General features: G+C 38.2%; 1 protein-coding gene across 1 annotated transcript; it reads right to left on the bottom strand.

Annotated features, from left to right (window-relative positions):
- Positions 1-7,597: 7,597 nt before the first annotated feature.
- On the bottom strand, positions 7,598-15,914 carry LOC121635160 (rac GTPase-activating protein 1-like). Its single transcript, XM_041978249.1, has 17 exons — positions 15,725-15,914; positions 15,257-15,353; positions 14,550-14,752; positions 14,174-14,328; positions 13,874-13,946; positions 13,728-13,781; positions 13,514-13,591; positions 13,269-13,386; positions 12,941-13,086; positions 12,665-12,829; positions 12,459-12,554; positions 12,091-12,289; positions 11,816-11,921; positions 11,602-11,734; positions 10,939-11,047; positions 9,775-9,865; positions 7,598-8,977 (listed from the first exon to the last, which is right to left on the bottom strand). The coding sequence occupies exons 2-17, from the start codon at positions 15,336-15,338 to the stop codon at positions 8,902-8,904; spliced, it is 1,884 nt and encodes a 627-aa protein (XP_041834183.1). The 5' UTR covers positions 15,339-15,353; positions 15,725-15,914; the 3' UTR covers positions 7,598-8,901.
- Positions 15,915-16,216: the final 302 nt, after the last annotated feature.

Genomic DNA, 16,216 nt, shown 5'->3' on the forward strand with positions numbered 1-16,216 from the left:
ACATCTTTTTCATGCCAATGTGCTATGCAAATTGATATTTCTCAAAAGAGACATTATGTCCGTTTTTCATGAAAAGGTCTGAACAAAATTACACATTTTCTGGTCAAAATGCTGCAGGATTACAATTTCACTGCTTTGTCTCCTCAGCCCTGTCTTTATGGCTTTGTTCAGAGAAGTAGGTTTTAGGGTGTGAAGAGAGCCACTCCACCCCTCACTTGCCTTATACGAGATTGAAAGTACAGTTTTACACAACCATACAAATGGAAATTTGAACACAAATTATGCAGAATAACACGTGAAGCATGTTATTAGCATAAGAGAGCATACAGTTCCTAGCCTGAGAGCTCAGACTACCTCACACTAAACTGAGAAAAAACTACTTGACAGGCAATTTTTTTCTCAGTTACTTGTGTTTTTCTCGCACACAGTTTATGAACATGGAAAAGGGGCACTGATCCCACTTTTAGGCACGATTTCATTGGGAGCCATGTGTTAAACGGACCCTGGTTGTTGAAGTACTGCAACACAAACAAGAAAGTTTAAGTAAAGTGTTAATCAGCCAGTGGATAGTGGAGCAGTCAAAAAAACACCGTAACTGCACCATCACTTACAGACTCAATCAATCTGAGCTCCATGGCACAACATTAGATCCCAATGATACGAACTTTGCTTCTATATTTTCAAAGTATTAAACTGAGGGGGATTCAGAGTATGTATAAATACTAAACAAATTTTTGTACTGATATCTGTTCACATTTTTGACTAACATTTTATCTAACATTCAGAGATAATTTTCTAATAACACGTGTAGGGAACGCAAACAGTCAACCTTGGGGTTAATATGAAACCACACACATGGGAATTTCACATGTGATAAGGCTCCTTTGATTGGTGTCTGTTCAACTTACATTTATGTATGAACTGTGATCCACCCAATTTAATTCTTTCCCTCGAGGTGAAATCCAGAAGAAGATATTAATATCTGTCACCTGAACATACTGCCACAGTCAAAGCAATGCTTTATCAGTTTACATTAAAGCTTCAGAGGTGCAAATGATACTAATAGTGACAATGCTGTATCACTCCCATATCCTAAAAACCACGGGGGAGTGCTGCACGATAGAGACATGGAGATGGGTGAAATTAAAGGGTGTGTTCGGCCGTGCTTTGTTGCACAGAGGTGGATTACAGGATGCAACAGTGCATTCTGGAGGACAAAAGGAAAATCACATGGAGACTTGAAATGTGCTTTGGTTGTTTCCAGCTCCAATAATTAAAATGTTAAAAAAACAATAGTTTGAAATGAGTAACAGCATAGTGACTTGAGGTCTTTTTTTTAAATATATAATGGTGCATGTTTAAATGAAGCACATGAGAAGTTGGCTATTGCCTTTTTGAGGTAGCGAACCACTGTCAGAGAGATCCCATTCTTTTAACAAAGATTATTTAGTGTTGTTATGGTTCAGCTTAGCTTAAACTGGTGAGTCAATGCCAGTCATGTTTGTGAAAAGGAGACAATAACAACTACAGAAAGGAGATTTGGTGAGTGTGGTTTGAAAGATAACAATATTTCACATCCTAAACAGCAGTCTCCATCCATGCATTAAAACAAGACACACAAACACTTGCACCTGGTTAATGCACACATTCATAAGAAAACACTGATGCTCAGAGTCCCTTTCACACTACTCCATATCATGCGCCTGTGCAAATGCATTCACATTTAATCACATGAATTGAGATGTAGTCATGTAGGGAAGCACATGCAATCATCCAGCTTCTTGCATAAATGTATTTTAGTGTATGCTTACACTAAGATAGATAGATTTCTAAAACTAGTGCATTCATCAAAGAAACATTTGATGTGTGTGCATGGAAGCATCCATTTATGCATGCATAGTGTGTTTTCACACAGGTTACAGAGTCATTCAGCTAGCAGGGAACCAATTAGGTGAAGAATGTACTTTCTTAGCCATGCTGTACTTTTAAGCTCTAAACTATTCATGGTCAAAACTACAATATTATGACATATATCTAAACAGCTTTTAAAAGGTTTCTCCAAGCTGGGCTAGAATTCTTGGCATCTTTTTGTTACATGATGTCACTTAAAGTTTGTCAGTGTGCAAAGGTGATTTTAAACAGGGCGGCTTTAGATACTGCCGCAGCTTTGCCTATAATTAATTGGTGCAGGACGGCCTACACTTCATCTTATGAGAATTACAGTAAATGAGCCAGATGTGGCATGTTGCTTCTCATTAGTGACATGCAGTTCACTTTTTTCCCTCTTAAAATAAATACTCTGCCTTGAACATGTACATGACAGCTGGAGATGAGTATTCAGCTAAGTGGAGGAAAATAAATCAAAGCATTTTCCATCTTTTTGTGATGATTTGTCTAATTCTCATCTGGTATGTCTATGGGGGGGAGGGTAGGAAGAGAAGAAATGGAGAGGTAGCAGAGAAATGAGGATGAGGAGATATTGTGTGTGTGGTAGCAAAGATAGAAACAGAGAGTCAGAGAGATAGAAAGAAAAAGTGTGTGTTTAGACCAGCTGCACACCAAATCTGTTTATTCTGCACAATTTGGCATCAAACACAACAGACTGCTGAGTGCCTGCTACTGCTTGTGGTGCCCCATTAAAATTGAATTTATTGCTGCCTTAAGAGCAAATCCAAATCACACATTTTTTCAATCTCTGCTCCATTCTCTTTCCTCTCTCTCTTCCTCATTTGCAGCTTTTCTCTGGCTGTAGTGGTGAGAGTTTCTCCTTATTCCCACAGTTCTAGCTGCAGCTGTCAGACAAGTCGTCAGAGCTGCTCATTACAGACCCATACAGGAAAGTACGGTAGACATTTCCACCTCCAAGTGGCCCATCACTGCCATCTCCACTGTCACCGGAGTAAGTGGTGCTCAGGCATCAATTTGAAAAGAGCCAGGCATCTCATCTAGCTTTCCCTAAGTACAGACTACACGTTAGAGATGCTTAACAACATTAGTCTTCTTTCAGTCATTTGATTGAGAGACATCTGAAATGTTGTTCCTGTAATCTGACTGATGCTTGTATTTTGTGGATAAAATGCTTAAACAGTTCAACAACCTGTTACCCATTTATTTTACACTTTTAACCAGAACTTATGTTGTAAGGAGAGCATGAACTCCAGGCACACATCTCGCTCCATAAATCTCCTCAGCCAATGATAAATTCATATTTAATGACTATGGCCATCGTCTGGGAAGGAGGAGCATTCTTTCATTATTGCCTCTTTCCCCTGCTGCTTGGTCGAGATAATTGATTTCTCTGTGGTAACAAGGTATCGACCACGCACGGTAGCCAGCTAAGACGGTGGTTCAATTCAAAGAAGGGGTGGAGAAGGAGAGGGGAGGGGGGGGAGAGGGAGCGAGGGATGAAGCTGAGGAAAAGAGAACAAGAGCTCTGAAAGACAACAAACCATGCAATTATCTACAGTTAGGGAAACTTGCAGGCTTTAGGTGGGTGTAGATCAGACAGTGACTACAGAGCAGAGTTATACATTTCAATTGTTTACCTGTGTTGTGGGCTTAATTTACCAAAGAAAAAGCATATTGATCACATGTTTCTGATCTGACACTTAATTCACTTAACAGAGTGTCAGAAAGAAATCTGAGAGATTACATTACTAAAGCTTGTTTATGATACAGCCTGACAGGAGCCAAATTATAATCAGAGCTGTTAAACATAACTATACATGAAAATATTAGTAATGCATTTAATTTGATATAAAACACATTATTTAGTTTGTTCAGGTTTAATGTTTTATTTATCCACACAGAAATAATGCAAGAACGTTGAAATATTAATGAATTATTGTGCAACTGTCTGAGTTTTACTGAAGGTCTTGTGGACTGAATGTTAACATTCACCCCTTTGTCTAAGCTCAATCATGGGCTTCTTCTGTGAATATAAAGCCGGTCCAACTACTATACTCAGCTCATCCACTGACTCCAACATTTCCAAAGCTCTCTTTTCAGCAATAAACAAGCTACTCAAACCCAGCAACAACAGCTCAGACTCATTCAGTTCGGACAAATGTACCACCTTTCTCTCTTTCTTCCAGGACAAAATTAACACTATCTACAACAACCTAAGCATTTCCCCAGACCACTACTTCCCCCTCCCCACCACGTTGCACCACCCTGCTCATGTCTCAGTTTCCACCTGTTTTCCTTACTGACCTTACCAAACCCACCACTGGAAGAAAAACATCCACCTCTGTCCTGGACCCGACCTCATCTAATCTTTTGAAAGAATGTCTCCATGTCATCTCACCCTCCTCAAAGAACCCTGCCTCAGCTTTCAGCCCGTTTCCAATCTTTCTGTCAGTTCTGACACCATTTCTGTCAAAGATCCTGGAACATGCAGTCACAAACAACTCAAGGCCCAACTCACCAACAATGCAACGAAACAGCTCTGCTTAAAATCGTGAATGACCTTCCTCTCTCATCTGACACTGGACATCGTAGCGTTCTCACCCTCCTCAATCCCGCTGTGCCTTTCAACATCATCAACCTCAAAACACTTCTCAACCCTTTGGAATCTCATTTAACATCCCTGGCTTTGATCTCTCCTGGTTCAGATTTTATCTTTCCAAAAGAGAACAGTTTATCCATTTTAACAACTCCCTGGCCTCTCTGGGAGGCCTTCCAAGTCCATAACCCCTGCAACCCCCTCCACACTCACTGCCTCACAGAAATAAAATCATGGATGCAAGCCAACAAACTCCATCTCAATAAATCTGACATGTTAATAATTGGACAAAATCTCATGCAATCTGCTCACGACTTCTTACTCACTCTTGACCAGTCCACACTAAACCTCACATATCTACAACCTTGGAGCCACCTTTCATTCAAAAGCCACATCAACAACATCTCCTGAACACCTCAAAAGGCATAGCTCGTCTCCATCCTTCATTCTCCTTCTTCATTGCTGAAACTGTGATCTACGCATTTCTTACCTCCAGACTGGATTACTGCAACAGCCTTCTCTATGGTTCACCCACCAAACTCCTGAATTAACTCCATTTCATCCAGAACTCAGCCACACAGCTTCTCACTCAATCCCAAATCTGAGACCACATCACCCCTGTCCTTAAGAACCTACGCTGGCTTCCCACCCCTATTCCATCCAGCTTAAAGTCCTTTTTCTCATTTTCACTGCCCTCCATAACCTTGCTCCATCTACCTTAAAGAATTCCTTCACCCTACACTCCATCCTGAAGCACCCCATCCTCAAACTCCAACTTCCTTCACCCCCCATTTAGGACCAAGCACAGAACCTGCAGAAACAGATCCTTCTCCATTGCAGCCTGCTTTCTCTGGAAGTCTCTGACACCTGATGTTGAGACGGTGAGAGATGATGAGAAGCTCTTCTAAATTCATGTAGGAAATGTGGATTTTATTTCCAGAAATAATCAAAACCAAAGTCTCATACTCCTTGACATGGATAAGCCTCAACTGATAAAGCTGCGATAGATTTAAGTCTTTGTTTTGTTCTGCTGGAAATTAAATGCAAGCCACTGTTTTTCAAAGTGCAGTCCCAGTTATTCCAACGCTGACGTGGCACTAAGTGATAATACAATTTGGCCCATTGTTCCAATAGTCATTACAGCTATTTCCATAATCTATTAGGCTGAATGGGCAGGCGATGAGGTTCAACATTATTATGAATTAAAGCAGGGATCATTTATACATCTTATAGTTGTTCCATTAGCAGTTATTATAGAGAGTGCTAAGCCAGGCTGAACCCACTGACATACATTTCATATAGCCTCATTTAATAAGAGTTCGCAGCACTTCAGAACCCCTGAACTCTAACTCTAGCTGTTTGGGTTGAAGCATACATATGTGTTTTTTTATATAATTATGGGGACCAAAACCTTAAAGGAACACTTAAAGGAAATATGGTGACAAAATTACTGTTCCTACAAGTCCAAAGCGATTTTCCAGGGTAAACACTTAGTGTCAGAGTTGTGTTTTCAGTTTTGATGACTCTTTAACACCTTAATTTATTTACAATTATAAAAAAATAAATAGAAATTTTGAAAAACAAAAATAAGACTAAAGGAGAATTAAATACTAAAATATTGAATAAATTAATAAAGTTAAATGAAAATAAAATCCAGTAAAATTGTATTTGTACAGCACTTTTCATACCAGAAAAGCAGCTGAAGTGCATAGATAATTAACTTAAAATAAATAAATACAAGTGAGTAGAATCAAATAGATAGATAAAATAAATCCAACTGAATAAAAGGAATAAAACAAAGGTCAGAAGGGGTATGTCGCAAATTTGGAAAACAGCCATCAAGGGGTTAAAGGGCTATGGAAGGCATTGCGTGACTGGAATGTCCCCATTAAGATAGAAAAAAAATGTGTGTGTGTGTGTGTGTGTGTGTGTGTGTGAGGGGGTTGTTAAAAATATAGTGTGCAGACTTTACCCAAATTAGTTTGTTCTCGCTTCTTTTATTCCTGCCTCAAACACACACTCAGCCAGGAATAACTGCAGAGAAGAGCCTGCAAAAATGTTTGAATTTCAAATCAACATTAATAGTTCATTAGCCTGAAATAAGGTCTCCTGTGTGTCGATCTGTCCTCTCACCGGGGGATTGTGTGTTTATTTATGCTGCATGGTGCAGCATACGCTCGCCTACTGCAGACATCAAACAGCTGGCTGTGTGCAGCGTGTCTGTGCAGCTCCATATTCCAGCATGCCCTGGTGTGCAGTGATAGAGCTCTACTCTGCTGTGGGACCAACAAGGGCCAAATGAGTAACTAGTCCAATTAAGAGCTCTTAAATAAATTACAATGTAAGCCGGTAAAGACGTAACAACAACAGTACTACTTAATTCCTCTATTTATACAGTGAACGGCAGGCAGCGACGCCAAAGGAAGCATCAGAGCTACAAACACCCTCTCTGAACACCAAAAATAATCAATAATTACTCAAGTTATAAGGTTTAGTTATTGCCATTATTGATCATCTTTAAATGCACTCTATATGTGTCAAGCTGTAGTTGTGCAGCATGTAGCAGGTGTCTTCATGAGCGGCTTGAAGTCAGGTTAAATAATTGCTGCACCTCAGAGATGTTAATTCAGTGGCTGCCTGTCAAATCCACCCATCGGATAAAATACAGTATCTTAAAAAAAAAAAAAAGATTCATGTCATTCATGTGTTTCACGGCTTGAATATGAAGATTTATTATGGAAAAACATATCTTTTGTCACCTGCTGGAGGGTTGTATTTTGGAAGGTGATGTTCCCTTAGGAAGATTCACTTATAGACCTAAGATATCATGCAATTTGAAACTGCATCTAAAGATCTAAAGCCTCTGTGCTTAGATCGAAGAATCGATAACGTAAAACTCAGCTTGTCCACTATTCCAGACTTCATGTTACACAGTTTAGTCAACAATTACTTCATTTTCTTCCCACTGTTCTTGCCAGTGCAGTAATAAAACCAATATAGCTTACATGGATTCCAAAACAAACATTTCCTACACTTTATTTCAAATGGATAATTCACCCAGCGTTGTCTCGTGGGCAAAGAAAGTGACAAAACTGTTTTTTCCAGTTTTATTTTTAGCTTAGCAATCTTATTTAAAATAAGACAAATGAAGGTTAATCAGTTCACAAAATCTTTGGTAGAAGTTAGACACTCAATTACACAATATTTCACAGAAGAATAAGTGTACAAAAATATATGATGTGTTTATAAAAACATAAGACAGGGGTCTTACAACCTCAAACATTACTAGATTCAGTTTTGAGTCAACACTTTGCATCTTTTTTTATTTTTTCGTCAACGTTAACATCCCAAATATCTAGAATACTTGGATCTGTTATCATCATGGCAAGATTAGCCAAAGGTGAGAGTATGAGCAGCATGGAGAGGACTTCTTTTTTATGTCGTGTAACAGTATAAGAAAGGTCTGTTGTCACAAATTGTTCGACTACTACTGCCTCATAGCATAATTGCCCAAGTCATATTTTAAGGTGTTAAAGGGCAGTAATGCAGTCAGTACAATCAGACTGATGTCACAATTTAGCCAAAATATGACTTGAGCAATTTTGCTATGAGGCTAACAAAATGCACATCTGTTCTCACATGAAAGTAGTTCCAGGTCTACTTCGTTTTCATATCAGTAGGAGTTTCTGTTTTTGTCAGAATAACGTCTTGTCTAAACAACAAGAGAATCAGACTAGTTATGTGCCTAATACACAATAAATCTTTTTAGTAAAGGGTTGAATAGCAAAACTGGAGCAACAGCAACCTCTGGTGGTGCAGTAGAAAACAGATTTTTTTTATATAGAGTGCAAAACTGCAACTTCATTCTCAGCCAGTATCAGTGTTTATACAGAAAACTATTGTTAAAGTGATCAGAAGAAAGTATACATAATCATGATTAGTACGCCTTAAATCACATGAACATAAAAATAAAACAAAATGTTAAATCATTCTATCAAATGTTATAGAGCAAAGCAATCAAAGTAAAAAAAATAAGAATAACACTGGCCAAAAAAGTCTCTGCTCACTTAACTTGTGTTTCATGTTTGCTGGAATGTCACCATGGTTATCAGCGCAGACCCAAAGGCAGAGACCCCTAAATACGTAGCTCCTTAACATTTCTCCAAGCAATTTAAAGTGGTTGCTTTTTCATCAAAACTAGAAACATAATGGGACAACAGACACCACCACAGCTTTGGTCAGTAAATAGTAGCAGTTAAATATAAAAAAAAAACTCAAATTTTGTTAGTTAATATAAAAAAATTGCACAATCATTTTCTGACTTGATTACAAGAACACACATTTAATTATTGCATAGGTAACACCCAGAAATATGAGTAGTTTTCTATTGACTGCCATTACTTCAGCTGTGGAGAAGTGAAGAAGGAGCCTTGATGGTTCGAGGCAGAGGTGGCTTTGCTTTTGCTCCCAAATCTAAAAAGGTGAAAATGTCAGAGCATAAAAATGTTGAAACTCTGTATAAAACAGTCATTTTAAAAACCTGAACAGCAATATTTCCTAAATGTGTGAATAATCAAGTTTGTTGAATCTGTGGATAAGTTCACTTATATGGCTGCATCGGTTTATATATGGTTAACATGTATAAATGATGCCATGGTGCTGTATATAGACTGTAGGTTCTCCATTAAAGCCCGTCTGAGTAAGAACTTATGGTTGATGCATGTTCCCCAAAAAATGTGTCTTTCACAAATACACACATTTATTAAAAAAAGCCATGACATTTACAGAACTTCAGTAGATCTACTAAGTTTAAACTCTTTGATTTGTTTCTGACTCAAATGAACCTGGTCGGAAAAACCGGGAGCTTTCCTACGCTCATGTTCTCTAGCCAACAAAAAACAAAACTCTTTACTGCCCTGATGCAGTCCGCAGCAAACTCAAACACAGATTAAATATGCCAAAGTTACAATAGTGCAAATATTAACTTAAGAAATAAATGTCACTGAACTGTTTACTGTAATACTGAAACTAAGATCAAATTCAAATATAATCAATTAACTAAAATTACCATAAAGTAAAAAAAATATGCATATTTCAGACTGTATAGCCAGCAACTGAACCACGTCGCAGCATCTTGAACCATGATGAACTGTTTTAAACTGACTTTGTGTGTATGTTTGAATTGACAGGTTATTATTCCCTAAAGGAAAATGGTATTGTTGCAGAGTAAATAAACAAACATAAGAAAGTAAAAGAAAGTGTAAGCTTACAAGCTGGTCATCCGCTGAGACAGCGAGCTGGAGGAGGGTGTTTTGGCCATTATCTGACGTTCTGGAGTCGTCACTGGTCCCAATATACTCACTGCAGAGAATAAGAGAACAGATGGTCAGATGTTGAGTGCTCAAAAATAACAGGAATTTGTGTCATAGGCATAAATCCTTTTTGTCCATTTAGGCTGAAGTAATTACACAGATAGTGGTGTCAGAGGTGTAGAGCCTGTGTGTGTGTGTGTTCATGAATGGCAGAAAAGAAGGAATCAGATACACAATCACTGGCTGGATTCATCGTCATTAAAAAAAAAAAAAAAAAAAAAACCTAGCAAAGGATCAAAATACATAAATTGGAAAATACTCCACATATGTGCAATAAAAAGCTACAAGTAGATGCTTTTACTCAGATAAACTTCCTGGTAGATTTCCATTTGTGTATGACAGAAAACGAGATATAAGAAGAATTCTGTTGTGAAATATTTGAAACACACTTATGCATGTCCATGTTTTCTAGAGTGGCATTAAATAAAAAAAAATCCCTACAGTGATATGCACTTGACCAGTGGTTTTCAAACTTTTTGAGCCCCGACCCCAAAAATAAGATGCATTGGTGTTCACAACCCCGACACAGCAGCTTAGTGATTAATTGTGTCATATATCAAGTGGGTCATCTTGAAGCATCCTCTAAATGTAAGGCTGGAAAACTCAGAATCTTCAGAAATAAGGAGGATAAAGAGGTTTTTGTTGGTTGACTGCTGTGAAATCAGCATCTCTTGTGGAGATAATGTCAAATTTTGATTTTTAATGCAGCTTTTCATTTTATCTTTTCATTAATGATTTGACAGCCCTGGTAAAAAAAAAAAAAAAAAAAACATAAAAAATGAAATATAAAATAAATGTAGGCTATATATTTTTTTAAATCATCTGGTGACCCCCTGAAATTATCTCACAATGCCCAGTTTGAAAAGCAATGCACTAGACATCTGAGAGGAGCAGATGTGAGCCCTCATGCACTTAATAGGAATGCACCTCAAAGTGTGTGTGGAGGCCATCGTGTCATGCTTACTTGTCAAATTACTTTTGCTAAATATAATAAAATTCAGTCAGAAACTTGTGTTTTTTAGTTCTGAGGCATCGTTGTTTTGTCAGTGTTCAGTGATTTACCTTTCTGTTGTGGTGTGTCAGTGCGGTGAGCTTTATCCATGCCTACATTATCTGGATAAGCAAAATGACTCCAGTAGCTCTCTGAAATACTCAGCAAGCGCTCTACAACCTATAAAAATAGAAAAGACATCCAGCATTTCCAGTTAATAAATATTCTGAAAAACACAAAATATTCATCTTTACGTAAAAGCACAAACAGTCACTTACACATCCTCCAACTACTTCATTTATACAGCACTTTAAAAATGACAGTAATCAGATGCTTTACACCAAAATAAAGGCAATAAAATAGTGAAAAGTTAAGAAGTATAAAAACTCAGCCAAAAAAAATAGTTAAGTATAAAAAGAAAATCACAAAAACCAACATCTTAACTAGGAATTAAAAGCCAAAGAAAAAAGTGTGTTAAGCACTGATTTAAAAACAGCAAGTGAAGAGGCCTCCACAATACGTGGTGGTAACTGGTTCCAAAGTCTCGGTCCAGCTACAGAAAATGCTTGGCCACCTCTAAGCTTCCTCTTGGTTGAGGGGACCGTTAAAAGTTAACGTGACGGTGTGTACGGTCAACCATGTGCTGCTTTATGAGCATTACCGCATATAAACTAGGGGCTTGGGTTCCGAACATAACATAATCATTAATTACTCCTCATCCTCATTCACTTTACCCTTGGTTGTCGACTGGTGTCATGCAGGATGGTCATGGGGTCTGGGTCAGCAACAGCATGACCCACCAGGGTGGGACCAAACACCCTGGCCAGGTTGTTTATGTCCATCTTAGTATCCAAACTTTGAGATACCCTAAGAAAAGAAAAGATCATAACTTTCAACTATTAAAACTACAGCATGCAGAATTACTGAAATCTGAGTAATGAAAATTACTTCTGCAGGTGGATCATCAGGCAGGCCAGAGTGTCTCGGTTGGGTTGAGGCAGCTCACCAATAGTCTGATATAACAGAGCAAGACAGTTGCCATCATCCTGGATTTCTAAAAAAACAAATAATAATAATTAAATAACAACAAAAATTTCATATTCTCTTTATCCTAATGATGTCTTTGACTGTAAATCCTTGTTCTGAACATTGATAACAATGCCCTCTGCAATATGAGTAGCTGTTGAGGTCACAATAAAAAAAAAAAATAAAAAAAATCTCACCAGCTGCTTCCAAAAAGGTCTTGTTGAGTTGGAAGGTGAGGAGTGGCTCTGGAAGGTTTCTAAGAAAGTCTTTTAGGACACCTGTAATGACATTGATGTCCTCCACTTTGCTAAGGGCAGGCAGAGTCTTTCCTCTAACGAGCTTCTCTTTCAGCTCTTTGACCATGCGCTCATGACCAGAGATTCTGTAGAGACCAACCTGGGGCAAAGTACAGATAAAAGAAACCAGCTGTCATTGCCCACAGCCTGTGATACTCTTATTGTACTACATTTAATGAAAGAGAAATTATCTGTTATGACTTGAAGGAAAGGATTAGTGTTAACATGAAGGTGACAAGTAAACACAGACATTAATAAAGCCATCTCACCTCATGAAGGCCTCTGCGTTCAATCTCTTTAATGCAGTAGATTACCAAAGCAGGGATCATTGGGGAGGTGGCTGGAGCAAAGTCAGCCAGAGTAGCCTACACACAAAAAATGCTTCATTTCAATATGTTCATAAAATAAAATATTACTAAAATGAAAGAACTATTTTAGTAGGGGTAGCATGAATAAATTAATTAGAAACCTGTACCTCTGTACTCTTCATGGGGGTAACAAAAGCTGTGGGATTACAGGGGAGGGGACAGTGGTCACGACACTCTGGATGTGTCACCACCCGGCAGTCCTGGCAGCGAAGATACAGCTTCCCAAACTTTGTTCTTTTTCCACATGGTCCACAGAACTCTGACTTTATCACCTTAATGACGTAGCAGAGAGATTATATAAAAACTAATAAACTGGTTGTGCTTAAGAAAGCAGCAATACAGTCTCAGTTAAATTCATTTCTTCTATAAGAATTTAATCATACTGTTTTGGGAATGAAGTGGTGCTTCTTTCCTCCTCTGGGTCGAGGAGCTTGGAGCTGGGCTGGGAAGTCTGAGACTGGTGTGCTGGGAGCCTCACTGACCGTCTCAGACTGGTCAGTAGTGGCTGTGTCACCCAAAACTGGAGCCACTGGAGACACAATCATGTGTTGGTCAAATCATAAAACCACTGAAGAAACTTAAGGCAACATAATGTCAATGATATGACAAAGTTTTTAATTAGACTAAACTTGTTGTAAAGTCGCATCATCAGTGAATAAATTTAAACAAATTGAATTAGATGAAAAAAATAAAACAAAAATAAAATCCCACCACTCCTTTTTCTGCTGCGTGTCCAGTAAGGCACAGTTTCAATAGTGGAGACGGCTTCAACCACACCACCGTTTGCAGGCACAGTGATGGTCGTTTTGGCCACGATTGATTCATTAATCTGAAAAAAAAAAAGGATGTTTCATGTAATCTTTATGATACATGACCACAATCACTTAAACTCAGTTTATATAAAGGCTTCTTTTAAAATGTCATGGAGCACAGTCAGCTGCAGAGGTCAGTATTACCCTGTCTGATGTACGTCCATTGGAGCGGGGCTTTTTCAATGCCTGGGGAGGAATTTCTGAGTGTTTTCTGGAGGATCGCTGTGGATAAAAATGTTTTTTTTAAAAACACAGAAAATAAGGCCAGTTGAGGTTAATTTATTTATTTGTTAACTGCATGTTGGCCTCCCTTGAGACAAAATATCTAAATTATGAGATCATCACACATGAGACTCACTCGTTTCTGCCGTTTACGCAGTCTCATATTCTTCACTGCAGAAGAATCCCAGTCCTTCAGGGAAAGTGGTGAGAGGGAAAATATTACTGTAAAATATTAAGGCTTAAAGAACTCTGTTGTTGTTGAAATAAAAAAAACACATTTACCAAAGAATCGTCTGTTTGGTCATAGCTGATGTCTGACAGCACAGAAGAAGCCGATTCATCAATTCTACTTAATCTGTAAAACAGTTTGAAATGAATTAGAAAGCAATATGCGGTCATGGCTACATGATACTATGCTGAGCTTTTTTGTTTAGGGAGTTAAATTTCAACATGAAGCCAGTTTTCCCCCCTACGTGCTTTCAGTTTAGATCACATCTAGTCATTTGTCATATATTGTCATTCTATTATATTCTAAATAAAGATGCAAACAGTTGCTTCAGAACCAGGTTACACATGACTGACCTTCGGCTGGAGTTCAAGTTGGCTTTGGCAGCTTGTGCTGCCTGGGAGTGAGAACTAAGGAAGGCCAGGGCTGATCGCTGTTCCTCACTTAAATGGACACTGCTGCCACTGTTCTCTGAAAGCAGCAGCTCCCGGATCAGCTGTAGCTGCCGCTCCTTTTATACAAAGTAAGCCACAAGTCGACAGAAACAGGTACACAGAGACAAATGATAAAATATTATTAATTTAAAATAAAAAACTACCAGTTAAATTAGCCAAATTGGGTAACTGATGTTAGTCCTCATTATCTGAAAAACATATCTAGCCGACTTCCTTTTGCAGAATCACATAAACAACCCTTAAAGTACACAAGATTCAAAATTTGGGTGACACCAACTAGCTTCTCGTAGACAGCCTCTGCCTTTTGTCGACGGCGGATCTCCACATCCACCTGGTTCCTAGCGTGTTTTAGTTTGACCTCCAGGGCACCCCTCTCTGTCTCCGTTTTAGTCAGCATCTCTTTATAGGAAACCAGCTCTTCACCTGCCCGCAACCATTTCTTACGACAGTCCTCAAAGTTTAATGCCAACTGGAGAAACTCTGCATAACAAAACCAAAAGCTAAATAAATATTGTGTTGTATCATATTGTACACATGAACTTGAACATAAATCATTTTCATTAATGGTTAATATAGGCAGAACAATGAAAATCGTCTTAATTGTGGAGAAAAAGACACTGAAACTTCTTTAGAGTGAAACAGTTATTTACAATACAATGTTAGCTATTTCAAACTATTTATATAACTAACTTCACTACTAATTCCTACAGCCTTTGTGACTTGTCAGCCTTTAATTTACTAAATCATAGACAGTGAAGTTATTGCTGAATATGTATTAGCATAATGTGGCTTCTTGTTGGTACTGATTTACTAAATTTCACTTTTTAGGATGCACAGAACAGTGAACAAATGACAAAAATGCAACCATCTTATCACTGGTAATAACTATAACACTGAAGCTGAACAAATATGCGAACTCAAGTGTGTGGTAGTGACAGACAAAAGAAGTGGCAAATACCACAACAAAGCGTGGAAATAACTTACGTGGTTCAACGCTCTCACTGAGACCGTCTACCTGAGCTCTGAGGCTCTGGAACTGGTTGTTCAGGCTCACCACTGGCTCCATAGTGTTTCAGTGATGCTGCGTTATCCGAAGACATTACAATATAAAAGCATAGATAAATTAGTGTTTGAGATGAAACTGTAACTTATGTTTTAGAAATAGCTTACATTGTTGCTAGAGCTGAAGTAGCCTCTAGTTACTGTTTTAGTAAGAAAAATGTTTTCAAGCACTTCATTACATTTATGGAACTTCGTAAATAAGTAAACCGTGTAACTACAAAACAAAGATGTGATAGATTAAAACTTGAATTGAAAATAATTTAAGCTTGCAAGAGTCATTTCACGTCGGTTTGCTAGCAACGTGTTTACACTAATTTTAGCAAGTATGAGCTGAACGTCGCAGCAGGTGGTAAATCTTTACGTTAAACAAAACAACTAAACACGCATTACCTGTGCGATACGGTCCCCGTGACAGTACCGTAGACATGTAATGTAACAGCGTTCGACGTTAAGAACAGGAGTTTGACTGTTTATTCCCACACTAGTAGCGAAGCCACACCTGGAAAAGTTTGTACATTCCTTTGCAAAGTTCAAAATCAGCGCCGGTTTTCTTCTTCGTCCGCTGTAGGTGGAAGTTTGACTGCTCTCTGTCGCCCCCACACAGTCAGAGCTGTAACTGCAGGGGGTCGGTGTGTAGGATTTTGACCAAGGAGTTTCAGGGGGTAAACATTACCTATCCTCAATCGGTGTGTTATATTTATAACACATTTATCACATGATTTCACAACAAGTACAGATTTACAGGAATAACTCAGAAATAACCATTTTTAACAAGATGCTTTGACAGGAATTTTCTTGTATGACATGAACACCAATTATTTAAAAAAAAAAGCATTGTGCAGGTTTTATATTATCATTCTTGTTTTTGTTATTTATTAGAGT

Source organism: Melanotaenia boesemani, chromosome 3 (genome assembly GCF_017639745.1).
Source record: "Melanotaenia boesemani isolate fMelBoe1 chromosome 3, fMelBoe1.pri, whole genome shotgun sequence".
NCBI lineage: Eukaryota > Metazoa > Chordata > Actinopteri > Atheriniformes > Melanotaeniidae > Melanotaenia > Melanotaenia boesemani.